Source organism: Dromaius novaehollandiae, chromosome 4, assembly GCF_036370855.1.
Source record: "Dromaius novaehollandiae isolate bDroNov1 chromosome 4, bDroNov1.hap1, whole genome shotgun sequence".
Lineage (NCBI taxonomy): Eukaryota > Metazoa > Chordata > Aves > Casuariiformes > Dromaiidae > Dromaius > Dromaius novaehollandiae.
In genome coordinates this window covers 15,942,598-15,965,281 of record NC_088101.1, presented here as the reverse complement: position 1 = coordinate 15,965,281, position 22,684 = coordinate 15,942,598, and the positions used below count along the sequence as shown (strand labels likewise).

The 22,684-nt window shown below is 50.3% G+C and overlaps 2 protein-coding genes across 2 annotated transcripts in view; both read right to left on the bottom strand.

Moving 5' to 3' along the window:
* Nucleotides 1-1,480: 1,480 nt before the first annotated feature.
* On the bottom strand, nucleotides 1,481-3,422 carry ATOH1 (atonal bHLH transcription factor 1). The gene has a single exon (XM_064510477.1). It carries the CDS (start codon nucleotides 3,340-3,342, stop codon nucleotides 2,458-2,460), a length of 885 nt encoding a protein of 294 aa, XP_064366547.1. The 5' UTR covers nucleotides 3,343-3,422; the 3' UTR covers nucleotides 1,481-2,457.
* Nucleotides 3,423-19,863: 16,441 nt separating this feature from the next.
* Nucleotides 19,864-22,684, bottom strand: part of GRID2 (glutamate ionotropic receptor delta type subunit 2) — a 716,389-nt gene continuing 713,568 nt past the window's right edge. The window contains exon 16 of the mRNA XM_064510476.1: nucleotides 19,864-22,520. Coding sequence (XP_064366546.1) covers nucleotides 22,098-22,520 — 423 coding nt within the window. The 3' untranslated portion in view covers nucleotides 19,864-22,097. The remainder of the gene's footprint in view (nucleotides 22,521-22,684) is intronic.

Sequence of the window (22,684 nt, the reverse complement as noted above, 5' to 3'; positions counted from 1 at the left end):
CCTGGGATGTTTGGGACGAGGGGCGATAAACCCACCCGTTAAACCCGCTGCCATCCGCGAGGCACGTTACACCGAGCCGGCACCGCCGAGACACCGCGGCCGTCGCTGCGCCCTCGCCACCCGGACACCCACCGTCACCGATCGGTTTTCCAGAAAAAAAAAAAAACTACCTCCCCCCCCCCCAAAAAAAAGAAGTCATCGATATTTTTCTTTGACGTATCTCTCCAGCACCGGGAGTCTACGAGTGCTCCCTACGAAATAAGACCGACTTTGAATGCCCAGAAATAAATGCCGCAAAACAAAAGTGAGCAGCCCAGAAAGGGCTGGCATTTTTTAGGAACGGAACTGCCCCTACCGATGAACTTTTCACCCTGCGGGACCGTATCCCGCCTCGGTAAATAGGTGGCGGCGGCAGCGGCGGGGCCGGCGGCGGCAGCCCGCGGGCCCGGTGTTTATCTAGGGCACAGCAGCGGCGGCGGCAGCGGCGAGGTTACCGCGGGGGCAGGTGCACTGTTTCTGGACGGGAAAGTGACACTCTCACCTGCTCCGCTCTCGCGGCGGCTGCTCGCTAGTGACACACCTCCCGGAGCAGCTTTTTAACTGATTGCCCCGTACACCTACCCGAGTTTCACCTGCTGAACCGAGGGGGACGCAGGCTAGGAAGCGTCTGGCTCGAGTTGCCGGGTGCCCGCTCCGGAGCGGCTCCTATTTAGCCCCGGGTCTGGTGTCACGGCCAGGGGTGCCCCTGGCTGCACAAAGCATTAGCCCCCTGGGGCTTTCCTGGAGCCGGCCGCTCTCTAGAAACCCGAGACCGGGGGCCAAATCCTGCTCCGCCGGCGACCTGCCCCAGAGGCGGGCGCCGCTCGCTTGTCCCAAACCCCGCGCGCTTTCCCCGTCTCCGACCGAAGCATCCGCCCGCTCCTCCGGCTGCCCCGAGCAATTTCCGCGCCGCTTAAATAGGTCACGTCTTCACAGCGAGCGAGATCGCGGCTCTGTACAGAGCCCCATTTCTGTCCCCGAAGGGATGAATCGTTTGGAGGGCGGCGGCGAGGGACGAGCGGCTACCGACTCCGGCAGAGACCGGCACTTGTTGCAAATAGGCACGTTTCAGTTTGCGGGGGGGAGCGCAGCGCCCCGTGCAGCCCCCTCCCCGTTTGCTGCCGGCGATGCCGGGCGGGGGCTCAGCCCTGCGCCGGGCAGAGCCGCCCACGCCCCGCTGCGCTCCGCACGGGAGCGGCGCCGTCGGGTGCCGGGTCTGCCGCTGCCCCTCCGCGGCGAGCGCCCGGCCACCCGGCCCCGCAGTCCGCCGCCCTCCGCCGTGCCCGGGCCGGGCTGGCCCCGGCGCCCAGGGCTCCGGCGGGGGATGGGGCCGCGATGGGAGCTGAGGGACCCCCTCGGGAGCGGAGCCCCCGCGGGGCAAGCGAGAGGCGCACGGCGGCTCGGGGCGGGCGAGAAGAAAAGCTAACCCAACCGCGACATGTGTTCTTTTTTTTTCCCCACGTTTATTTGATCTCAAAAAAATACATAAAACAATGGCAGCTGGCTTTGCTAAAATTAAAATAAACGATTCTCGTCGTAGAAAAGTTTTGTTTAAAAAAAGAGAAGCAGAAATAGTAGCAAACACTCCATAATAAATAAGTTTCCTAATAGCACAAGAGCAAAATAAAACGGACATAAAAGTTTGACACGACAAAACTGTTTTCGTTTTTAAAAGAGCGTTAGGATTAAGTGGCTTAATTAAGTGTTGGTCTCCAGTTGGCAGTTAGTAGCTTTCCTCTTGAATCCGCATCTCCAGCCGCTAATAAAGTGCTTGCGCCAAGTTTCCCCCCCAAAGACGCCAACGTGGTGCGCTAAACAAAATCCACCTTTTCTCTGTTATTTACAGGACAAGACGGTATATTATTTACATTTTTGTGTGTGTGTTTCCATAACAATACGACCCAGACCGAGGATCGGAAGACTTTCGTGCCGGTGTCTGTGCGTGCTCGGTCCAGAGGCGCGCCGCCGGCACCCGAGCACACAGCACCGGTAGGGAGAGGTGACAGCGCGGTCGCTGCTCGCCAAGCGAGGCTCCGCACTACAAGGTAGCACGTTGGCAGGAGGGAACGACAACGACTTCTAGGCGAAAGAAACTTTAAAAGTAGCAATAAAAAAATAAAGCCCTGATGGGGCGGGGCGGGAATAAACGGTACAGTCACTAAACAACAGCCATTCCCATCGACAAACCAAAGAGTTAACGGGGGCGGGAGAAGAGGGACGGATTCAAATCAGCTAAGAGGCCCCGACGCTATCTCAGACACCACCGCGACGGCTGCCCAGCCGCGGCCGAGGCGGGCGAATGGCAAAGTCCGGGCGTCGGGGCAGCGGCGCGGCCCCGCGCACGCCCCCGGGCCGGCGTTGCAGTGCGGGGCAGCGCGGAGGCGGGCCGGCGCCGGGAGCGGCCTCGCCGCCGCCGCCCTAGCTGGCCTCGTCGGAGTCACTGTAGTGCGAGCGGGGCGAGAACTCCCCGTCGCTCCTGTGGGACCGGGGCGACGTTTTGCTCCTCTCCTGCTGCTGCCCGGGCTGCTGCATGAGAAGGGCGGGGGAAGGGGCTTTCTGTCCCATCAGGGCGCTCTCCTGGAAGGAGGGGAAGTGCAGCGGGTCGAGTTGCACCGAGTAACCCCCCGCGGCCGGCGGCGGGGGGAAGCGAGTCCTGCCGTGCCCGGGGGGCGAGGCTCTCGGCGGCCCCGGCGGCGGCGGCCCCGGCGGCGGCCCGGCGGCGGCCGCGGCGGCGCAGGGCGGCTCGAAGGGGGCCCCGCGGTGCTCGGCCTTGCCCGGGGGCTCGGGGGGCGCGGCGGGACTGTGCAGCAGCTCGGCCAGGGCGCTGATGTAGATCTGCGCCATCTGCAGCGTCTCGTACTTGGACAGCTTCTTGTCGTTGTTGAAGGAGGGGATGACATTGCGCAGCTGGTCGAAGGCGTGGTTCAGCCCGTGCATCCGCCGCCGCTCCCGCGCGTTGGCCGCCAGCCGCCGCTGCTTCTGCACGCCGCTCACCTGCGCCCGCAGGCCGGCCCCGCCGGGGCCCCGCGGCCGCCCGCCGCCCGCCGCCGCGCCCCGCGTCCCGCCGGGGCTGCTCCCGCCGCCGCCCCGCGGCCGCGCCGCGCCCCCCGCCGCCGCCTCCTCCTCCTCCTCTCCGGGCAGCAGGTAGCGCGGCGAGGCGGCGGGCACGCGTGCCGCGCAGCACACGCCCAGCCAGCCCGGGGCGAAGCCGCAGCCCGCCGGCTCCGGCCCCAGCAGCGGCTCCGGCGCCCCCAGGTCGCGGCCGCCGTCGGCCCACTCGGCGGCGGCGCGCGAGTGGCTCATGGCTCCGCTGCCCGGCCGCTAGCGCCGCGCGCCCATGGGGCCCGGGGCGGCCGGCTCGCGGCGGCGCGCGCCCGCGCGGTGCCCGGCTGCCTCGCGCGTGGCGGCCCGCCGTCTCCGGTTGCGGCCGGGCGCCGCGCCCCCCTTTAAGGAGCGGCACGCGCCGGGTCCCCCCCGCTCCCTCCCTCCCTCGCGCCCCACCCCTCCCGCCGCCCGCCCTTCCTCGCGCCGGTCGCGTGTCGGCGCGGCCAATGGCGCGCGCGCGGGGGCCGGCGCGTGCGGGGAGCCAATGGCGCGCGGGGCGCGGCCCGCCCGGCGCGCGGCGCGGCGCGGCGCTGCGCGGGGGGGCAACTGGGGCCGGCGGCACGCGCGGCCGCGCCGCCCCCCGCCCGGCGGGGCGCCGCTGCCGCTCCCGGGGTGCTGCGCAGCCCCCCCTTCCCACCCGGGCTCCCCCTGCCGCCCGCGGCCGCCACCCCCGGCGGAAACCCGCCGCCGGGCGCGCCGGCTCCAGCCGCGTCCCCGCAGCGCTTGCGAGGGACCGGCCGGCTGTACCTGCCCCCAGCAGGCAGCTCCTGCCGCTCCTTCCGACGCTCGCTCCGGCGGCAGCAGGACTAAACAAGTTAGACAAAGCAGACACACTCTCCACAGCCCTGGCGAGCCAATCCAGATGAAGCCAGGGGAACAAACGTTGCAGGGGACATAGCCCCAAGCCCTCCTTCCAGGCACAAGCAAAGGGAAACACGGGAGGGCCTCCACTGCTGCTTCCCAAATTACGCCTCGTTTATGCAAAATTAGTGCACCGCCGAACTTGCAAACCCGACAAAGAATAAGCGCAAGAGCCGAGATGGACGCAGACCTGGAGTAACAGCTAATGGGGCTTCCTCCTCCACGGGCAGAGTGGCCGGCACCTGTCACTGAGCCCTGCCCCTGTCCCTGCTTCCTTGCGACTCCGCTTTCTCCCGACGGTCACGGCAGACAGAGGTCCGGAAAAGCCAATGGCGAAGTCACTTCACAGGCAAACCTCGGTTTCTGGGCCACAAACCCTGCGAAACGAGCAGCCTTACGACGCAGTGACCCCGAGCTGCAGCCAGCAGCCAGCGTACGTGCCGCTGCCTCGAGCGTGTCGCCTGCCACCTCTGGGGCGGCTACCGCGGGGCGCTGCCTTTGCCTACGCGACCATCCTCCCGGTAAAGAGATGCCCGGTAAACACAGAGCGACTGCAAGAGTTCAGCTACGAAGCGACAAACTCGCAGGTGCCGCTGCCACCTCGTCGGGCTGTTACAAGTAGGCTTTAAATAAAAAAGAGAATCCCAGGGAAATGCAAGGAGTGCTCGCACGACCAAATAGGTGAGAAATTACGGAGTTTGCAGCTAACACATGCATATGATACACAAGCAGCCACACTTTCTGTCCCGATTCCCAGCAAACAAGTTCTTTTGTTCACCAAAAAATAGCCCCCAAAAGGTGGTGGAGAGGGAAATAACTTTGTGCACGCATTTTAACTTTTTTTCCGGCTGGCCTTCCCTCCTGCCACTAACACCAGCTTTCTTCTCCTGAGTCCCAGTCCTTCAAGCGCTCAAAGAGGAAAAGTTGAGGTTTACTCATGTGAATAGGCTTGTTGAGAACAAAGTGCTGGGCACAGTATGAGGTAGATATGTTTTTTCAAACGTGAATAACTCACAAGCCAAGAAGGGAGTGAGGGAGCACAACAGCTCAAAGCCATGCTGCGGTTACATAAAATGAGCAAACTTACTAGTTTATTAGCCTGTAAGTGTGCTTAGGCTATCGCAGGTGCCTGGGGCCCACCTTCCACAAACAACTCGATGTTTTCAAACAAACAAGTTTATAGAGTTTTTCTTTTTTTCTTTTTCTTTTCTTCTTCCTTTTTTTTTTTTTAATCCAAGGTAAACTTTCACTATTCTCTTCAGCTTGCAATCATGTTTCAAAAGCAGCACTTCTGGGATATTTTTGCTAAGCTAGTAGCCCATTTCTGATCAAAATTAAAACATTTACTTGGTAAGAAAGATTAAAAGAAGATAAAGTTTATGCCTTCTTCCTGTACGTTATCAACGAAGTTGGCAGGTCATCAATTTGTATCCAGCACCTAGTTTTATAACCTCATATCTTGTTGCTACACACACACACACACACACACACACACACAAATATATGTATAAAATGTTTTATCACAAAAAAAAAAAAAATCCTGTCTCTACCGTGCTGAAAGGTACCCTTTGGCAGCTAAACATCCAATCTTCTGGCTTTTCTTTCTGTCCCCAGGCATCCTGTGTTTCCTAACCCAGGTCCTGCTCGTACAAGCTTACTTTGCAAGAAGCCTCATTGTACTCCCATCCTCAGGGTTAAGCCTGTGTGTCCCTGTTTTGAGCACTGGCCGCTGAGGCTGCAAGCTGCTTGATGCTAGGACCACGGGCCAAAGCTTGGAAATAAGTGGGAGCTTTGCCAAGTGGGAGCTACTTGCAGGCACTGCCAGAGCCTAGCGAGCTTGCACGCACGGGGAGAGTGATAATGATACAGTGTTTAAGTCTTAAAGGCGGTGGCATAATGAAGCAAGAGCTCCAGACCTCGCTGCAAGCTGGTGGCTACGGGACCTGCCTACTTTTGCCTGAGAGCAGGCCTAACCCTCGGGCCCAGGGTTGCTTTCCAGGCTCTCAGGGCAAGGCCTCGGGCGCCAAGGGGAGCAGAGCCCCGTTAACAGCCTGTGCAGATGTGGGGTGGGTGACTGGCACCAGGGAAAGGGCCTGGCCTCCAGCTACCCCATGCTCCTAGCAGGGCCACAGCTCACAGCACTGCTCAAAGGCCTCATTTCTCTGAGCAGGCGCTGCGGTGATTTTACAGCGGGTAGGGAAGAACAAGCTTACTCCCTGGTGTTCTCCGCAAACGATGAGCCCAGCTAAGAAATAATACCAGCTGCTTATTTTGCAAGCGCCATAGTTTGTGAGCGTGCAGTTTGAAACCAGAGGCATTTGTGGCTCACTCGACAGTTTGCCTTTCAAAGGACACACACAAAAAGCCGTTTTCACCACCACCACTGCTCAGAGGGTGAAAAATACTTAACTGACACCCACTGCTCTGCATATGCACATATCCGCTGGTGCGCACACATACACTCAGAGTCAAAGTCAAAGGCAAAGGGTGGTTTATGTCAGTGCTGGGTTTAGCTCTGCTCTCCCAGAATAAGATAAATGTAAGTGATGAAGAACTCCTGGGGCTGGCTGAACTCATTTTGTATTCAGCACTGCCTGGCCCTTTTCTCTTCCCTTTCTCCCTCTCTTTGTATGTTCAAGCCTACTTGAGTTTCTTTTTTTCTTTTGTAGAAGTTGGTTCTTTTGAAGCAGTTCGAGGCACGCCCTGCTGCAAAGGGAACTTCACAGGAGTCGGAAACACAAGCACACCGGTCTGAAACACTTACTGTACAATAGCAGGAATGTAGGAAGCCTTGAAAATGAATCTGCTCTCTAAGAAAGTGTCAAAGCTTTCAGAGGAAAACAAACTGAATGTATCCCTGTATCTTTATGCAGATTCCTCCCCTCCTGTCTGGTTAAGGGCCACGGCAGCAACTCAGGGTCAGGCACATATTAGCGTTACAGAAAAATGGGTTACAAAAAAGGGGGGGGGGGGGAAAGACTTGCAAAAAACCGTCCGTATCATTGCAGCCAGAGACATTTTCAAAGCATACAAAGCACATGGGTCAGCCCTCAGCTTAATTGTACTCAGTAGTCTAATTATTCATTCAATCACATTTCAAAATCAGCAGGCTGCTCTACAGGCATCAGCACAGATTAGGAAGTATCTTATTCCTTCCCTTCCCTTGCTCCACTTTCTCCACACAGTCTCCCATTTCCTCCCTTCTTTTTGAGAAGGGGGAGGGGGAACACCCCTCCCCCCATCCTCACTTGACTAAGCATCTGGTCTTCAGACAGACACATACACCAGCAAATAGCGACAAAGTCCTGAATATCACCTACAACAGTGATGAGGCTGCTCCTCACTGAACCTCAGCAGCAACCTACGCAGCTCTCCGGCAGCAGCCGGGAAGGGCAAGTCCTACCGACCCGGCAAGCTTTCTACAAATCTGCAGTGGCAGACCCCATACACGACAAACACATAAAGAGAATACACAGCCTGATCACTTTTAGTCCCATTCACAGTATTATTGAAAAATTCATCTGCAGTAAGTGCCAATTTTTACATTATTCAGAGCAAACAAGCTTAAAACGATCAGAGTCAAACAGCAAGTCTTGCTTATGATACTGTAATGAGCATGTGATACTTTTAAGTATGTTTTAAATATAAACCAGAAGTGATGACTGCACAATCCCAGGTACCTGGCACACTGCTACAGATGCTAAGATTTGTGAAGTTACCTGCCCTTTTCCACTTGTTATTCACTAAAGAATAATTAGGACCATATTGCCACTGAAGCAGACATGCCTTCAATTCTGCAAAGCAATCTTCCTGGGTATGTTATTACAATTACAAGGAGATATCATTCATTTTGAATATTTCAGGGTCTATAAGAAGCATTACTGTTTCTTAGTCACATTTACCCCCATCAAGATCTGGCTGAAGTCCTATATTCTGGGCCTAATCCTGCCGATACTTTATGTTGTGTACAGTGAATTCTATTGCAAGTACTCCCACTGCCTGCAAGAGAAATGCAAAGAATCACTATAACAATACTTGCCTACCTCCTGGGGTCATTGTAAAGCATAATGAATTCAGCTTTGTAATATATTTGGGAAACTTATCTATAAAATTTATACCTACGTACACTTCACCCCTTTATTTTTATGGCCATAACTGTTACTGAGAATTTAGCTTATGCTAATACTATTTTAAAAATAAAAAAGCTTTATATTCAAGGAAGTATAGCTATATCCTCCATACATAATAATAGTTTTCCTTCGTTCACTTTGGTTTAAACAATTTCTTGTTTTGAAACTCAATTTGGCAAGGAATTTCCTCTAAAATTGATAAACTATTACAATTCCAAAGTCATGAACAGTTGAGGAACTTACCAGCTGTGGGACTCATTCGAATAACAACAGACCTCCAGGAAAAAAAAAATGTTTTTAATTACATCAAGAACCACCACACAGAGGTTTTCAGGGCTGCTCTCATGAACTGATAAATCCTGCCATCGCCCCTAGATGATCAGAGTACCTGGTTTGGAAGGTCGGAGGCAGTCTAAGCTAAGGCTGCTAAGAAGTCTCCTTCTCCTAAGCTCAGAAAGTCTTACTACAGACAAATACAGACACAGAGGTCTGCATTTGCTTGATTAATGCTTCTAAGTAACTGGAACCAAGAGAGCCGGCAACAGCTCGAGAAAGTCACACAGCTTTTTGACCAGGATCTGCATTACTGAGTATGTCCCAGGACTCAGCTCTTAGAGGAAGAGGAGTTAATGGTTTCAAGAAAAAGTAAGACCTGCACAGAATTAAAAGCTTTTCCTTGCAATCAAAGAATTCTTTAACACAACTCAGACATAAGCATCAGACCCAAATTTGTGTCACAGACTTTTTAATCTTCCCCATCCTTGATTTCCTCACCCCTTAGATAGTGATCTTATTTCCTGTTGTTTGTCTGCCCTTTGGAGCAGGAACAATTTTGCTGGGCCTGTGTCACGCTCACACACACTGCCCACGAGGCTATTGTTTTAGTGGGTCTCAAAATAAGCTACAACAAAACAAACATTCTAACTGTCTCCTACTTAAGACATTGCATTTATATTGTCAAAGCGTTTTAAAAACAAGTGTTGTCTAGCATGTCTAGCATGAAACATTATGCCGTTACTTTATATGTTTTACTGACCTAAATCACTTAACCAAGAAATTACCAGTGCCATTACCAGTGCCAGTGCCTTTTACAGCGTAAGAGCAATTCTTCTGTATGGTTTAAGACATAAGAATTAACATTCAATCATCCATCCACAGAGACAACATATTTCCTTCAGATCACATCTAGTCAACTCCTATTGCTCTCAGTGGATCTCGCGCAAGAGCAGAGGGAGTGTAAATACTTCAGACTGCTAGGCGCATAGAATTGCCAGTATTAGATTATTCTTTAACGGTAGCTGCAGCGTTCCCTGTTTCACTGCAGCTTTAACCATTGCACAGAGAAGTTATAAAGATCTGCTCTGAGAAAAGCTTAGAATCACAGACTTGAACTGTAAACTAAAATTTAGATTGCAGGCTCCCCATGGCCCAGTAGCAGTCTATTTCAGTAGACAAGTGGGGGAAGAAAATAACAGTTGATATATAAGCAAGAGGAAAGAAAAAAAAAAAAAAGAGAGGAAGGATGTGACATCTTAAACACTCTGCAATTGCTCTCCACAATAGTGTTACTAAAGCAGTAGCCTGCAATGTGGGGGCTTTGCCCAAGTTGTACTGGGCCTAAGCCTGGGGTTCCCACATCCCAGCAGTTCCATCACCCACAAACACATCACGTCTGGCAATTAGGCAGTCACCTATGCACATCTGCCAAAAAAAGGAAGGAGTGCCAACCTGGAATTCGAGCCTTTGAAGGCCTCCTAGAAGAGAAGAAAAGGCCTCCTAAAAGGCAGTGTCAAAAAAGGCAATTTGGAGTCACAGAAGCCAAAATTACACAGAGAATAGTGGCCCCTCAAAGGTGACAAGGCTGGATGGACCCAACCTGTTGCTCCACATCAAGCCCCCAGAGAACAGACTATTCCCCCCTAAAAGAAACAGAGGACACTAACATTCCTTTGATTTGGCACTCCGATTCCTTGCGATTTGCTTGATGGCAGGCAGAGTCCTCTTTCTTCAGAGAAGACAAACCTACCTTGCCACCCACAGGAAATCCTTTGATAATTCTGTTTTATCCCTGACAGCATCAAAGAGCACAGACAGATTCCAGGAACGATCAATTTCCAACACAACACATCTCCAGCACAACTTTCAGAAACTACCTCTGTGAAAGGCTGTGAAAACCAACCCATTTGAATATGTCTTCACTGGCCTACTACCTCTTGACTTAGGATGTCTAAACTCTCAAGATTATTAATACTTCTTTTTTCCCCAAAGTAAAACCATACTTTAAAAGTTAAAGAAAGTAAAATCATGCTGTCTTTTTTTCTACAAGAGGTTAAAACACACATACATCCTCCAGCATGAAAAGGTTTAAAATGCTCTTAAATGAATCCCACATGTGACAAAACTTCAGCATTTCAAGATGCTTAATTTTAGGAGCATCTCAAAAAGCCACGTAGAAGATGCTTACCAGTCTATCAGACAGCTTCAGCAAAGGCAGTGTTGTTTGCAATGCCTGCAACAGATGTCCTCAGCATTGATGTTCAGAGACAGCGATGATCAACAGGAGCCCTCTGAGCTCTTGGGAATGGTGGCACTGGTTCTCCTAGGGCAGCAGGTTTTTGAAAGCCTATTTGTGGCAAGACATCTACCTGTGGCATGCCCCATGTAGCTCGGTTTGCTCTGGAGCAGGAGGAAGCCTTGCTGTGCAGTTCACAAATGCTGTTATTTTCCAGGCAATCGAGAAGTTTAGAGCTTCGTAGAAGTTTCGGGAACTGCCGCAGGATGACCCCTAGCTCATCTTTCACCTGCAATGCGCGTGAGCCAGTTCAACACAAACGGCCAGGCTGATGCACAGCAGTAAAAACATTTCCCTTCCTGCTGAGTCGAGACACTTGAGGGCTTTCATCAGTTACCCCTGGTTTTCACTGGGCTAGGTGCAGAGTCCACATAACATCCTATATATCAGTCACACAAGCATGCAGCATGAGGACCTGAGCAACCTAGTTTTAGAGGGAGGCAAGGAAGGAACAACACAATCCCATCGTGTCTTATTTGCAAGCATAAAAAAGCATCTCTTGCTTCACTACGGCTTTTGCGTCCAAGTGAACACAAATGGTTTCTGCTATAGGCCCATGTGCAGAAACATTAGGTGAGAAGGCGAGGAGACAAAGTACTGCCAGTAAGGCAGAACATGAACAACATCCAGCAAGAAGCGCTTTGCTAAATAAAAACCCTCATGTCACCACAGGTCCCCCGATGCCGTGTCACAACTCCTGCTAGGATGGGCCCAGGGATGCAAGCAGCCGTTTCCTTCCCATCCCCTTCCAGGAGGGCAGGGCTCTGCAGCTCAAGGCATCGCACACGGCCTTTGGGCCACATGTAACTTGACCAGTGACATCTGCCACCTGCAAGAAAGGTTTGCTGCGCCATGCATGGGTGATCATGCCAAAGTGCCCCAAGTGGCGGTAACTTCAAAGAAGCAGGGCATTTCACTTGTGAAAGGGCACCGAAGGCCACTCGCCTTGCACGTGGTCACTGGTCACTGTCTGCCTGGGCAAGGCCCAGCCAGTCTGCCCAGGGCCGTCTGCCACGAGCTCTGGCCCTGCGCAGCCGTGTCCCCCGAAACCCCTCGGGTGGGTTTTGCATCCCAGGGTTGTCCCTCTGCGAACAACAGGTTGAATATTGTAGGTGTGGGTTATTAAAGTGTCCCCGGCACAATGGCGGTCTGTGTCCCATTCGCCACGCTTGGGCTCCTCTTTGGAAAGCGCACACAAGAGGTGACACGACGCTGGCCCCCAGCATTATCCCGTCTGCATAGCAGCGCGGCCCGCCCCGTCTCCCAGGAAATGGGGCTCCGCGGCCGCCGCCCGGCCGCGCCGGCACCACCGCGGCCGCGCACGGCTCTGCGCTCCCCGCCGTGGCTGCCCCGCGCCGCGCACGAGGCGCCAACGGCTGCCCCGGGCGCGCGAAGCACCAACGGCTGCCCCGTGCCAACGGCTGCCCCGGGCGCGCGAAGCACCAACGGCTGCCCCGTGCCAACGGCTGCCCTGGGCGCGCGAGGCGCCAACGGCTGCCCCGTGCCAACGGCTGCCCCGGGCGCGCGAAGCACCAACGGCTGCCCCGGGCGCGCGAAGCACCAACGGCTGCCCCGTGCCAACGGCTGCCCCGGGCGCGCGAAGCACCAACGGCTGCCCCGTGCCAACGGCTGCCCTGGGCGCGCGAGGCGCCAACGGCTGCCCCGTGCCAACGGCTGCCCTGGGCGCGCGAGGCGCCAACGGCTGTCCTGGGCGCGCGAGGCGCCAACGGCTGCGCCACGTCAACGGCCGCCCCGCGCGGCGCGCGCGCCGCCACCGGCTGCCCCTGAAGGGAGCCCCGCGGGGGGCACGCCGCCATTTCGGGGTGCGGCTGGTGAACAGCGAGCGGACCCGCTTCGCCCGGGCGGGGTTTACGCAGAGTGTGTGTGCGGGGGGATTTGGGGGTCCTAAAAGCCGCGGCTGCCCCCGAGTGCCGAGGCACGAGCGGGCTGGAGGCCGCGGCAGCGGCCAGAGGACAGGGAGACCAGCGGGGCCGCTCCGCGCCCGCGCAGCCCCCGGTGGCCGCCGGCCCCCAGCGCTGCCGCCGCAGCCGTGCGGCGCCGGAGGCGGTGCCACAGCGCCACCAGCTGGGCTGCGGCGGCCACCGCAGCGGCCCAGGCTCAGCCCTCGCTACGCTCCCGCCCGCCGCTGGCACCTGCCGCTCCGCGGCTGCCCGCCACACACCGCCCCTACCCACCTCAGCTCTGGCGGCGGCATGGGCTTAGGCCCCGCTTCCCCAGGTTTGCCCACAAGAAATGTCACCCATGACCGCAGGATTGCTCATGGAGCGGGCAAATTAGCCCAACCTCTTAACAGCTGCTTTTCTAATACAGCCACACTATCCCTCCTCCACCCTGCTCAGCTGAGGGTAAAAACCTATTAAATGCTGGTTTAACCCCTTCCCTGGGGGGATAACAACAACTCCCATGACATTTTGGAGGCATCGTAACTCCCACCTTTTGCAGGAAATCAGGTTTACTTATTATGAAAACTTCAGAGAAAATCCAGGCTGTAAGGTCACTCAGGGGTGCCTTGCTCAGTGACAGGAGAGGGAAGGTTGCAACCAACTTGTCCGCATTTATTATTGCTATTAGACACACCTGCTCCCCCACACGTACGCACCTTGTCTCATTACTTTCCTTGCTTTAAATCCATCCCTTACCTTGTTCAGAAGGGGGGAAGGAGAAAACTCCTCGGACCAAGATTTGTTCCCATGTGATATGCAAAACTGTTAGCTAAAACACAGGACCTCGCTCCCTGCCATTTTTCAGCTTCAACTGTTTTTCCTATAAAACACCTTCATCGCCACCCAGCCAAGGGCTCGAAGGGCCGCTCACATGCATGCTCACCCTATTGCCTGTGGGTTGCCAGCCTGTTAGCGTCACCGCAGCCAGTTTCGTGCCATCCCCCCGAGCAGCACACAGGACAGAGCTGGGAGCCCGCCACAGGCATCCAGCCTTGGCCAAGGCTCCCGGCCCCCGCTCAGTGGCCACTGAGGCTCACCAGGGCAAGGCCACTAACAGCAATGAGGGAGCCTGGCTAGGTGAAGGCATGAGAAAAATAACGATGTTTATCTCATGCAGATGATGTGCACGGAATAGCCTGACTTGAATTTACTGCTCAGACAGGAATATAAATTTAGTCCCTTCAGTCGGGTTATCATTAACACAAGCACTGAACCCAACAATGTCACCTTTGTAGGAGGATTTATCAGGTTAAAACCAAAACTTTCTGCCAGGAAAAATCCAGCTCCTGTTGAATCTGTGAGCGAGGGATGCTCTTGTGCAATGCAGCTGGTGGACTTCCAGTGTTTCAGAAAGACTAAGCAGGAGGTGCACAAGCCCTGAGCTGTCACAGAGGTGCCTGTCAGATGCTGCAGGACGTGGCCAGGCTTAGCGCCTCCCTCTTACCGCTGGTGTTGTACAAAGGAAACTGTCTCTCGGGTTTTGGGGCTCCCAACGCCAGCAGCAGAGTAACCTGCACAAACAGTGAGTTTCATCTTTCCCCCTTTTTTTTGGTTGTGCTTTTGCAAATGACCACCTGAATTCTAGAAAGTGTAGTTGTATGTCCATTTTTTCCCTTCTGCCTTTTTCTAGTGGATTCATTCTGGAAGATGAAGTGCGTGGACAATGAACAAAGATACACTGGCAAAAGCACTGCACCTTTTATTTTCTTACATAGCTTCAAGCTATTAAGTGAAAGTGCATAGCTATACCACAGGTTAACTTCAGCAAATGACTAGATCTCACAGATAATAACCAGCCAGCCATTAGTTTTAAGAGGAAAGCCGCTTGGCACATACAAGCAGAAATATATATGGAAATCAGTTTCCATTTCTAAACCACTCTAAGATATAACAGGCCTAATATAGATATGAATAGGACTACACTTGTCAGATGATACAGCAAGTCTTTCAAGGTCAAGCTAGCATGAATAAATATAGCAATTTCAAAGGCCAGATTCCTAAGTAGGTGATGCTACTTCTACCTATCTTTGATCTTATTGTAGGAAAGGCAAAGTTCCCTGTGTCTCATATCAGCTATAACTATAAAGTTGTACACATTTGAACAGTCCACAGTTCCACCTCCCTACACCACTGCTTTTGTTGGTCCAGCATAAGAAATACCTCTGCTTTTCCTTTCCTGCCAATGCCCTTTCGCATTCAATAACATTTTGCAACTCCCTAGACAGTAATTCTTAGACATTTTGGTAGTACACAGAATCATGCTCTCTGTATGCCTTGCCACAAAACAGGAAGAAAGTTCACATATTGTTTTAGATATGTATGACATGTAGTGCATCTTCTGGCAGGCTTGCACACCCTGCAGAAGACTATTTTTCTTATAAATGTCAGTGCCTCGACTTTTACTTTATATTGTGGATAGTCTAGCAGGATTTTTTTTGTATATGTCATATAAAGCATTTTAGGGAGGTCTATTTGCTCTTTGGGGAAGGGAGGGAGGGGGAGTGAGAAGAAAACACCTGCTGTAATCTCCTAAACCTGCAGAGACATAAAACCTACCCAAGCAACAGCAGGAATTATTCAGAAAGGCCTGTAGAAGTTATGGTAAGACAAACCAGTCCACCATTGCCTAAGCACTAGTTCGTAAAGCAACGTGTTTCTCTATTACACTACAGCAATTACTTGCTCCTGCCGTAGAGGCTATTCTTTAAAAATGTGTCAAACAGTAGGAACAGCAAGTAACCACACTGCTATTTTTGTTCACAGTATTTGCTTGCTTTCTCCCATTCCCCCATGTGTAAGCAAAAGAAAAGAATTAATTAGTAACAACATGGGTCAATTGTGATTAGACTTACTGTGGTCCACAGTGAATATTCACATACAGTGGATATTCAAAACCAAACATGACCTGCCCACTGAGTGTTTGAAGGAGCATATCCCTGGCCGGTGGGGGAGACATCCTTTCTCTGCCCCAGCTGAATCTAACCTCTGCTCCCACTGAATTTCCTATCTATCTGTGGCAGGAGGGTACGAGTACTTCCATTCACGAGCCTCCTTCCTGCGGACATGTAGGGAAGGGGCTGTGAGTTGGTGATCCAGCCCATGTGCAGGTGGTGAGCTGCCACGCCAGCCTGCTTCGTTGGAAAGGGGTGCTGAGGAGGTGGAGGCTGTTTTCTAGCTCTTTTTTCTGGCTGCCTTTATCTGGTGATGTCCCCACAGGTGTGTGTGGGACACAGCCCTGAGTCGCAGGGACGTTGCCGCAGCCAGGGAGAGGAAAGGCAGGCATTGAGAGGAAAGGCAGGCATTGAGCTGCTGGCATTTGTACCAAGGCCTATGTGCGCTTAACACTGAACTGAAACTATTCACACGTGCCTTGGTTTGGGCAGCATAATTGTCACCACTGGGGGATGCTCGCTGTTGGGAGCTCCGTCGTACACCAGGCAAGTTATCGTCTGCCCTGATACATGGCACCCTCCAGCTGCAGGCAGGCTCATGCAGCACTTCTGCTGCGAGCGAAGGGGAAGCGTGTGCCCTCCTTATCCTGCTCCACAGCACTGCTCACGAGCTCTAGGTACTTAGGTAAAAGTCCCTTCTGCTGAGGGCTCCTTGCGTGAGTAGTTGTGGCTGCCACAGAGGCTTTTGCACCTTTGCAACATGGCTTTTCCGTCCATCTAGCTTCATGCTGTGGGCTGGGCTGTGATTGGAGTGAAAACAATCATTTACCATCCCCAGTAAAGGGGCAAATCCTTGGTTATAATTCAGAACAAGCTCAGAAGGGAGCAGGGCAAAATCGGTGTCCCTGACACAGACACTTGCCTCTGCCCCTCAGCACGGGTGCTGGGGACTGGCTTCTTGGAGGTGTTGCAGGTCCTTCTCTTCTCCTCCAACCCTGACTGCAGGAACCACTTTGGTGCTGATCGGGAAAGGCTTTGAAATGCCCCAAATCCCTCTGTGGGAGTTAGTGTCACCACAGGCAGTCCCTCTGTGAATGAACCTGCAGTTGCTCAGCCTGGCATGTCAATGGTCCGCTCAGACTAGTGGAAAATTTCAGGGTTTTGTATTTTATTTTATCTTATTTTATTATAAAGAGGCCAAAACTGGTCTGAGATGACTGCTGGGGCAGAAGGAATAGTGGTGACACCGTGTTTCTGACTCTGTTCTGTGAACGGGACAAGCATGTCCGTGTCCCACTGCCAAGCCACCCGGGTGGCGCACAGCTCCCCTTGGCTGCCACTTTCCTTCCTCTCTCTTTCCCCCCCTCAGTGTCCTCAGCTAAGTCCTTCTCCGAGTGTTCACGGAGGAAAGATTTATTTTTCCTGTTAAGGCACTGAACTGGTTCTGAGAAACTGAATTCTTGCTTCTGCCTCAAATTTCCTGTGTGACCTGGAGCACAGTAGTTAATGACTTTTTGATTCAGGTTTCCAGCTGTAGTATTTCCCTTCCTTCTGAGGAGTGCTGTAGAAATAAATTCTGTAGTACATGCAAAGCATCACACCACTATGACAAATGGGATGGGGGCAGATTTTGTAAGTCTTGACACATAATAAATTTATTCTTATAACTCTGCCTCTCGAAAGGTAATTTTTCATGAAATTCATGGCTCCTGTAATTCTGGAGCATCAGTGCCGTTTTTTTCTTAGTGAGGAGTTCATTAGGCCATGAATCAGTTTGCCTGCACAGAGATTCCTTTGGAGGCTTCGATTTCTGACCTCTGATCATGAATGATACCATGTATGAGACATGGCCAGCCAGTAGCTTATGATGAGCTGGTGGCTGCCCGCTGGTCTTGTGATGTGTGGCTATGCATGTGTGCATGTTCCAGTGTTAACCGAAAAACTGGTGTATGGCTCATTCTTAGGAGCAGATACTTGGTTTTGATGTTTACGTCAAACAGCCGTACACAGGAAGAGGAAACACAAATGTCTGGGCTAAGAGAGAAATGGATAAAGCAGGGGTTTGACTATTGCTATGATTCCTTTGCCATTCTGAAGAGCTGATTTTTTTCATTAACTACAGCCAACAGTGTGCACAAGGAAAGCTGCTTTACTTTTCATGTAATCACCTTTGTGCAGATTTAAGAAATTAAGCCTATCCAGGGTATTAACTTACAGTAAGCCTCATTGCCCCAGCTACAGTGAGCGTTCCAGCACAGAAAGGGGGGTTTACATTCTCATCACTTCGTAGCATCCTACATAAGTGTGGAAGAAAGAGAAAATACTTCCAAAAAATCGGATGTATTTATGGAAATGATCCTTGCACTTTTTTGGGGCCTGATCATACTGTGGCTGGATCAGTGACAGCCATAATCACTCACTTGACTGGGGCAGTGGGGTTATTTTTTATCTCCAGGTACTTCACTGCTGGTCAGTAGAGCCATTTTACTAAGTGATTCTCTGAAACCAGATAATATGTTTTCCTCCACTGCTCACATTTTTTTGTTCATAACTGGTATGTCAAAATGGCTGTGTGACTGGAATCACGGTGCAAACAATTCATGTTTATATACAGCTGTCATGTATTTTCAGCCGATTACTGCACTAGAACTACTTGCCAGTCTTTAACACCATACCTTGCTTCACTGTCTTTTATTTAAAGAAAGGAATTTCACATAGTGTTCTTCTTAATGTAGCCTATTATGATGAGTAAATTGGCAGGATCTCTAAAATGACCCCGCTCTAGATAGGTGTGTTTGTGAGCATAAGTGCCAGGGACAACATCCACCTTAAATGTCAGGTGAATGATCAAATCATGCCAGAAGTACAGCATATTCCAAGAGGTCTTGATTACAAATCAGGAACACCCCAAAACTAGGACCCTGACCATGCAAGCATTTTTGAGACTAATGTAACCCCCTACTAGGTATAGCGTAGCATGCACTGCTGCTTGCAAGGTCAATGTCTCAGTTTGCCATAGCTCTACCTCAGAGAAATTAAGTGGAACTTATCTCTTGGCTGCTCTTAGTGAAATAATAAAAGAAGCCAGATTATAAAAGCCTCTAGTATCCCACTGCTAGGCATTTAGTGCCCACTGATGTGAGTGCCTTCTGGCATTAGTGCATAGGCACTTTTATATTTTGTCCTCAAGTCACTCGCAAAAGTCTAATTTCCTTTAGATCTTTTATGTTATCTGGATTCAGATTTTTTTAATGTAGCAATGACTTGAGGACTCCTTCCAATGTATTTTTGAAACTATAAACTGAAATTCAAATGGCCTCTCCCCTCAAATGCCTGCTGAGCTTAATAGAAGATTGTAAGAGTTCAGAAATATTGTTCAGTTAATGAAGTATACTGAATGTAAAAATCCAGCAGACAGCTTTGGATGCCCAGAGTTACATCATCGTGATTGATGTTATTGCAGTACCTCCTGCCAGACTTGCTAGAGATTAGGCCGTAACTTTAGCATATTAACGAAAATATAAAACTTGAGTGCAGAAGGATTGAGAAGGCCATAATGATGCACAGGCTAAATTTGCTCACGCTTAAACTTTGGCAAAGTCTAAAGGCAGCGGATGTCTAGTATCACAGTAAACGATACCTTCCATGTCAATAACGATGGCAGAACGTGATTCTATAAAAATAACTACCATATTCCAGGAAAATTCCTAGATTACACTAAAAAGGATGGACGTTGACAACAGTATTTTTGAAAACCATGTCCCTCAAATGTCAGTGCCAATAAATGCTACGTTCTCCAAAATGCTGTCCATACAGGGTTTCTGAAATCTAAGCCTGACACTGATATGCATGGTAAATCTTGCTGATTCCCATGGAGATTCTACACAGGAAATAATGAGAAGAATAAATGGTTGCATGTACGATGATGTAACTTGGTTCTCGCTCTACAGGCTCTTCGGGATGGATGTGTACGTTTTGCTTTGTTTTTTTTCAGCCAGTGAATTTCCCCAGCCAAAACAACACACAGCGTAGCAGCGTTACGGGGGCAGGAGCAGTTGCTGGAGGGGTTCCAGCATCTCGAGGTTCACCGTGCTTGGCGGGACCGCTGAGGAGGACGTCACAGGTTGCTTTTGGGAGGTGCTTCCCGTGGTGGCACCGCAAATCATGACATGCATTCGACCAGCACAACAGCTCTGCGCCTGTGGGATTCGTACCAGTGGGGCACGAGTGGTGCCACCTGGACGCCGGCCACAGACCAAGAACCCCCGAGCACTCAGCATTTAAACAGGAGGGAACACAGGTTTAGAAAACAATTTTATTAGACAAATTATTTAGACAAATTATACACAGAAAGCTCTGCCACTTGTAACTGAGGCCTCCAAAAAGTGTTTGTGTATCTGTATAATAGGCAACACATCAAAATAGGCCTATTTTAAATATTGTACATGGTTAACAGTTTGTTTATAGCTAAAATCACTGCAACATCTGGTATGTCCCTACATAGCTTGTTGGAAAGAAATTTTCTTTTTTTTTGTTTTTGTTTTACTCGGAGGTGTGGATGAGTTCATGAATGTTACAAGGGGAAGCAAGTCGTGCATGCTTTTAGACACTTGCTTCCCTGGAAACAAAATGGCCTTTTGCACGATAAGAATTTGTTCTGCCTTACACAGTAGACAATATTTGAAGATTTAGTACAAAAAACAGTGACAGTACAAGATGCTCCCCCAGAACAGAATTAGCATCAAAATAGAATAGATCTGAAGAATATACCTTTTAATTTATCCTAAAGCAAATCACATAGGCTGATTCCTATTAATCCTAGCCAAAGAATGAGTTAGGTTAAAATAAGTGTATGGTTGCATTAAAAAACAAAACGAAACCAAAGAACTCACAGCATAAACTGCTTGCTTTCTACTTAACCGCATTTTTAGTTTTAAGGATTACAAATTGAAAGCTCTTCCTACATTTCTAACAGGTAACTGTGTTACTTTAAAAAGCTGGTGCCAAAGTGGGCACTGGTTTTGCTCTCACTGCTGTTCTTTCTTTTGTTCTATACAGTTGGCACTAGTGTAAAAAATACATAGCTCCTCTACATCTAACTTAACACATAAAGGGTTAAAATGAGCGCCTGTTCATATTTTTTTTTCCTCAGAACAATATGTGATTGTAATTAAGGCCGCATCAGTATTTCTTCTCAAGGGCTTTTTTTTTTTCTCCACTAACACCATGATCGTATTGATCAACTGTACTGATTTGGAAAATCATTTATTAACCTTTGATCTATATCTTCATTAAACTTCTCTAGAGCTATATTAGTTGCTCATGAATGTGATATACCTAAGAGAGTTTTCCATTTGTCTAATTAATTAAAAGTAAAATTATCAAGATTAGCCTTATACAATGCTCAATAGCCAATGCAAAACCTAATCAAATGAGTTACATCTAGGTACAAACGTTAAATTGCCCCGGATGTTCTAATAAAAAAGTATAAAATATGCTCTGCTGGCAAACGATGCAAGTCGGAATAACATTAAAGCACCCTGTCTTTTCTACATGAAAAGACCCCCTGCACTGTACATCTTTCCTGTATACAACACATTTTTACTAAAGCTTTATTAAATGAATTGCAATAGCAACGGCTGCCATTTTATAGCTATATATACATGTATATATATATATACATACCTGTGTGTATATATGTATATATATATATGTATGAGATACTAATTTATTTAACACAACAGAGGCATCTGCCATATGATACAGTTTACTGTACATAAGAAAAACTTTTAACACTGTACAATCACATAAAGGTCATATGCACTGTTGCAGTGCAAAAGTAGATTTAACTGTAGTCTTTACTGGCATAGTAATGGCTTTTTGTAATCCTACAAAATTGCATTCTCATATTATGGGGCCTGAATGGTCTTTCTACTTCCTTTATTTTGTTTTTCTTTTTTCTCTTTTTTTCTTTTTGCCTTTTTTTTAATTTTTATATTTTTAAACTGCAGGGTTTGCCTTTGGTCCACAGTTAAAAGGACACACAGCAGTGGAGCGCTGACTGGATGCAGCAGAATAAATGCAAAGGACTTAAGTTATTGCAATAATATTAAAAAAAGGTGGTGGGGAGGAGGAACAAATGCCCTTCTGCAAAGTAATCCTCAGGGTTTTTTTATACATTAATCACTACATGTTTGCTCTACTTAAAGTATATGAAAAGCCTGAAGTAACAAAAAACTAATGTGGTGATAAACCAAAGAATAAGTGATTCAAGTAGTAAAGAGAATAAAAGGAGACAGAGGAGACCAGGCTGAGAAAGCACAGAAGAGGAGGAGGAGGAGGAGGAGGAAGAGTGAGTTGTTACTAATAATCCTCATTCTTTTCTTAAAAGCCAAAAATCAGAACAAAAAGAACCCCAAAACAAAAAAATCAGGAAAACAGAAAAGGTTACATCCATGTTAGTCCCACAATATCACAGCTGCTCCTTGCAAAGGGAGTCCTAAAAAAGAGACGGTGAAGAAGCTTGGTCTGATGCTCATATGGAGGTGCCTCGGTCGGGGTCATTGCCGAGATTGAGCCCCAGCGTGGGAGTGGGCTGGTAGGGGATAGACGACATTGTTTTGATGGGGCTTCTGAAAAAGCCACCGTTAGGCGCCCTGTGCCTGAAAGGGCCAGTTCGGTGCTCAGGTACGTTGCCGAAGGAGAAACCAGAAGCAGCTTTAGCAGACAGAGTGCGGCTCAGAGTCTGGATCTGCTCGGGTATGAAGGTTGTCGTGGTGATGTGAGTGTTTCTGAAGTCACTGATTTGCTCCAGCGCTTGACGCGTGGGTAAAGTGTCAATGTCCAGCGGGGTCAAGTCAATCGACGAGGTGGAAAACTGTTTGTGAGGACTGTCGTCGTCCGTGCAGAGGCTGTTCACGCGCCTGTGCAGGTGCTCCAGATCGATCTCCTTGTCATCCTGGGGAATGAGAAACACAACATGTACCGCTCACCGTGGCCGTTTTGCCGGGCTGAGGCTGCACAGCGCAGTCAGAACTGCTCGATAAACACAATACACGAGTAACCAAAGCCTCCTGCTAGCTGGCGGCGGCTGGGGCACACCTCAGCCTCAACGGTAAGCAA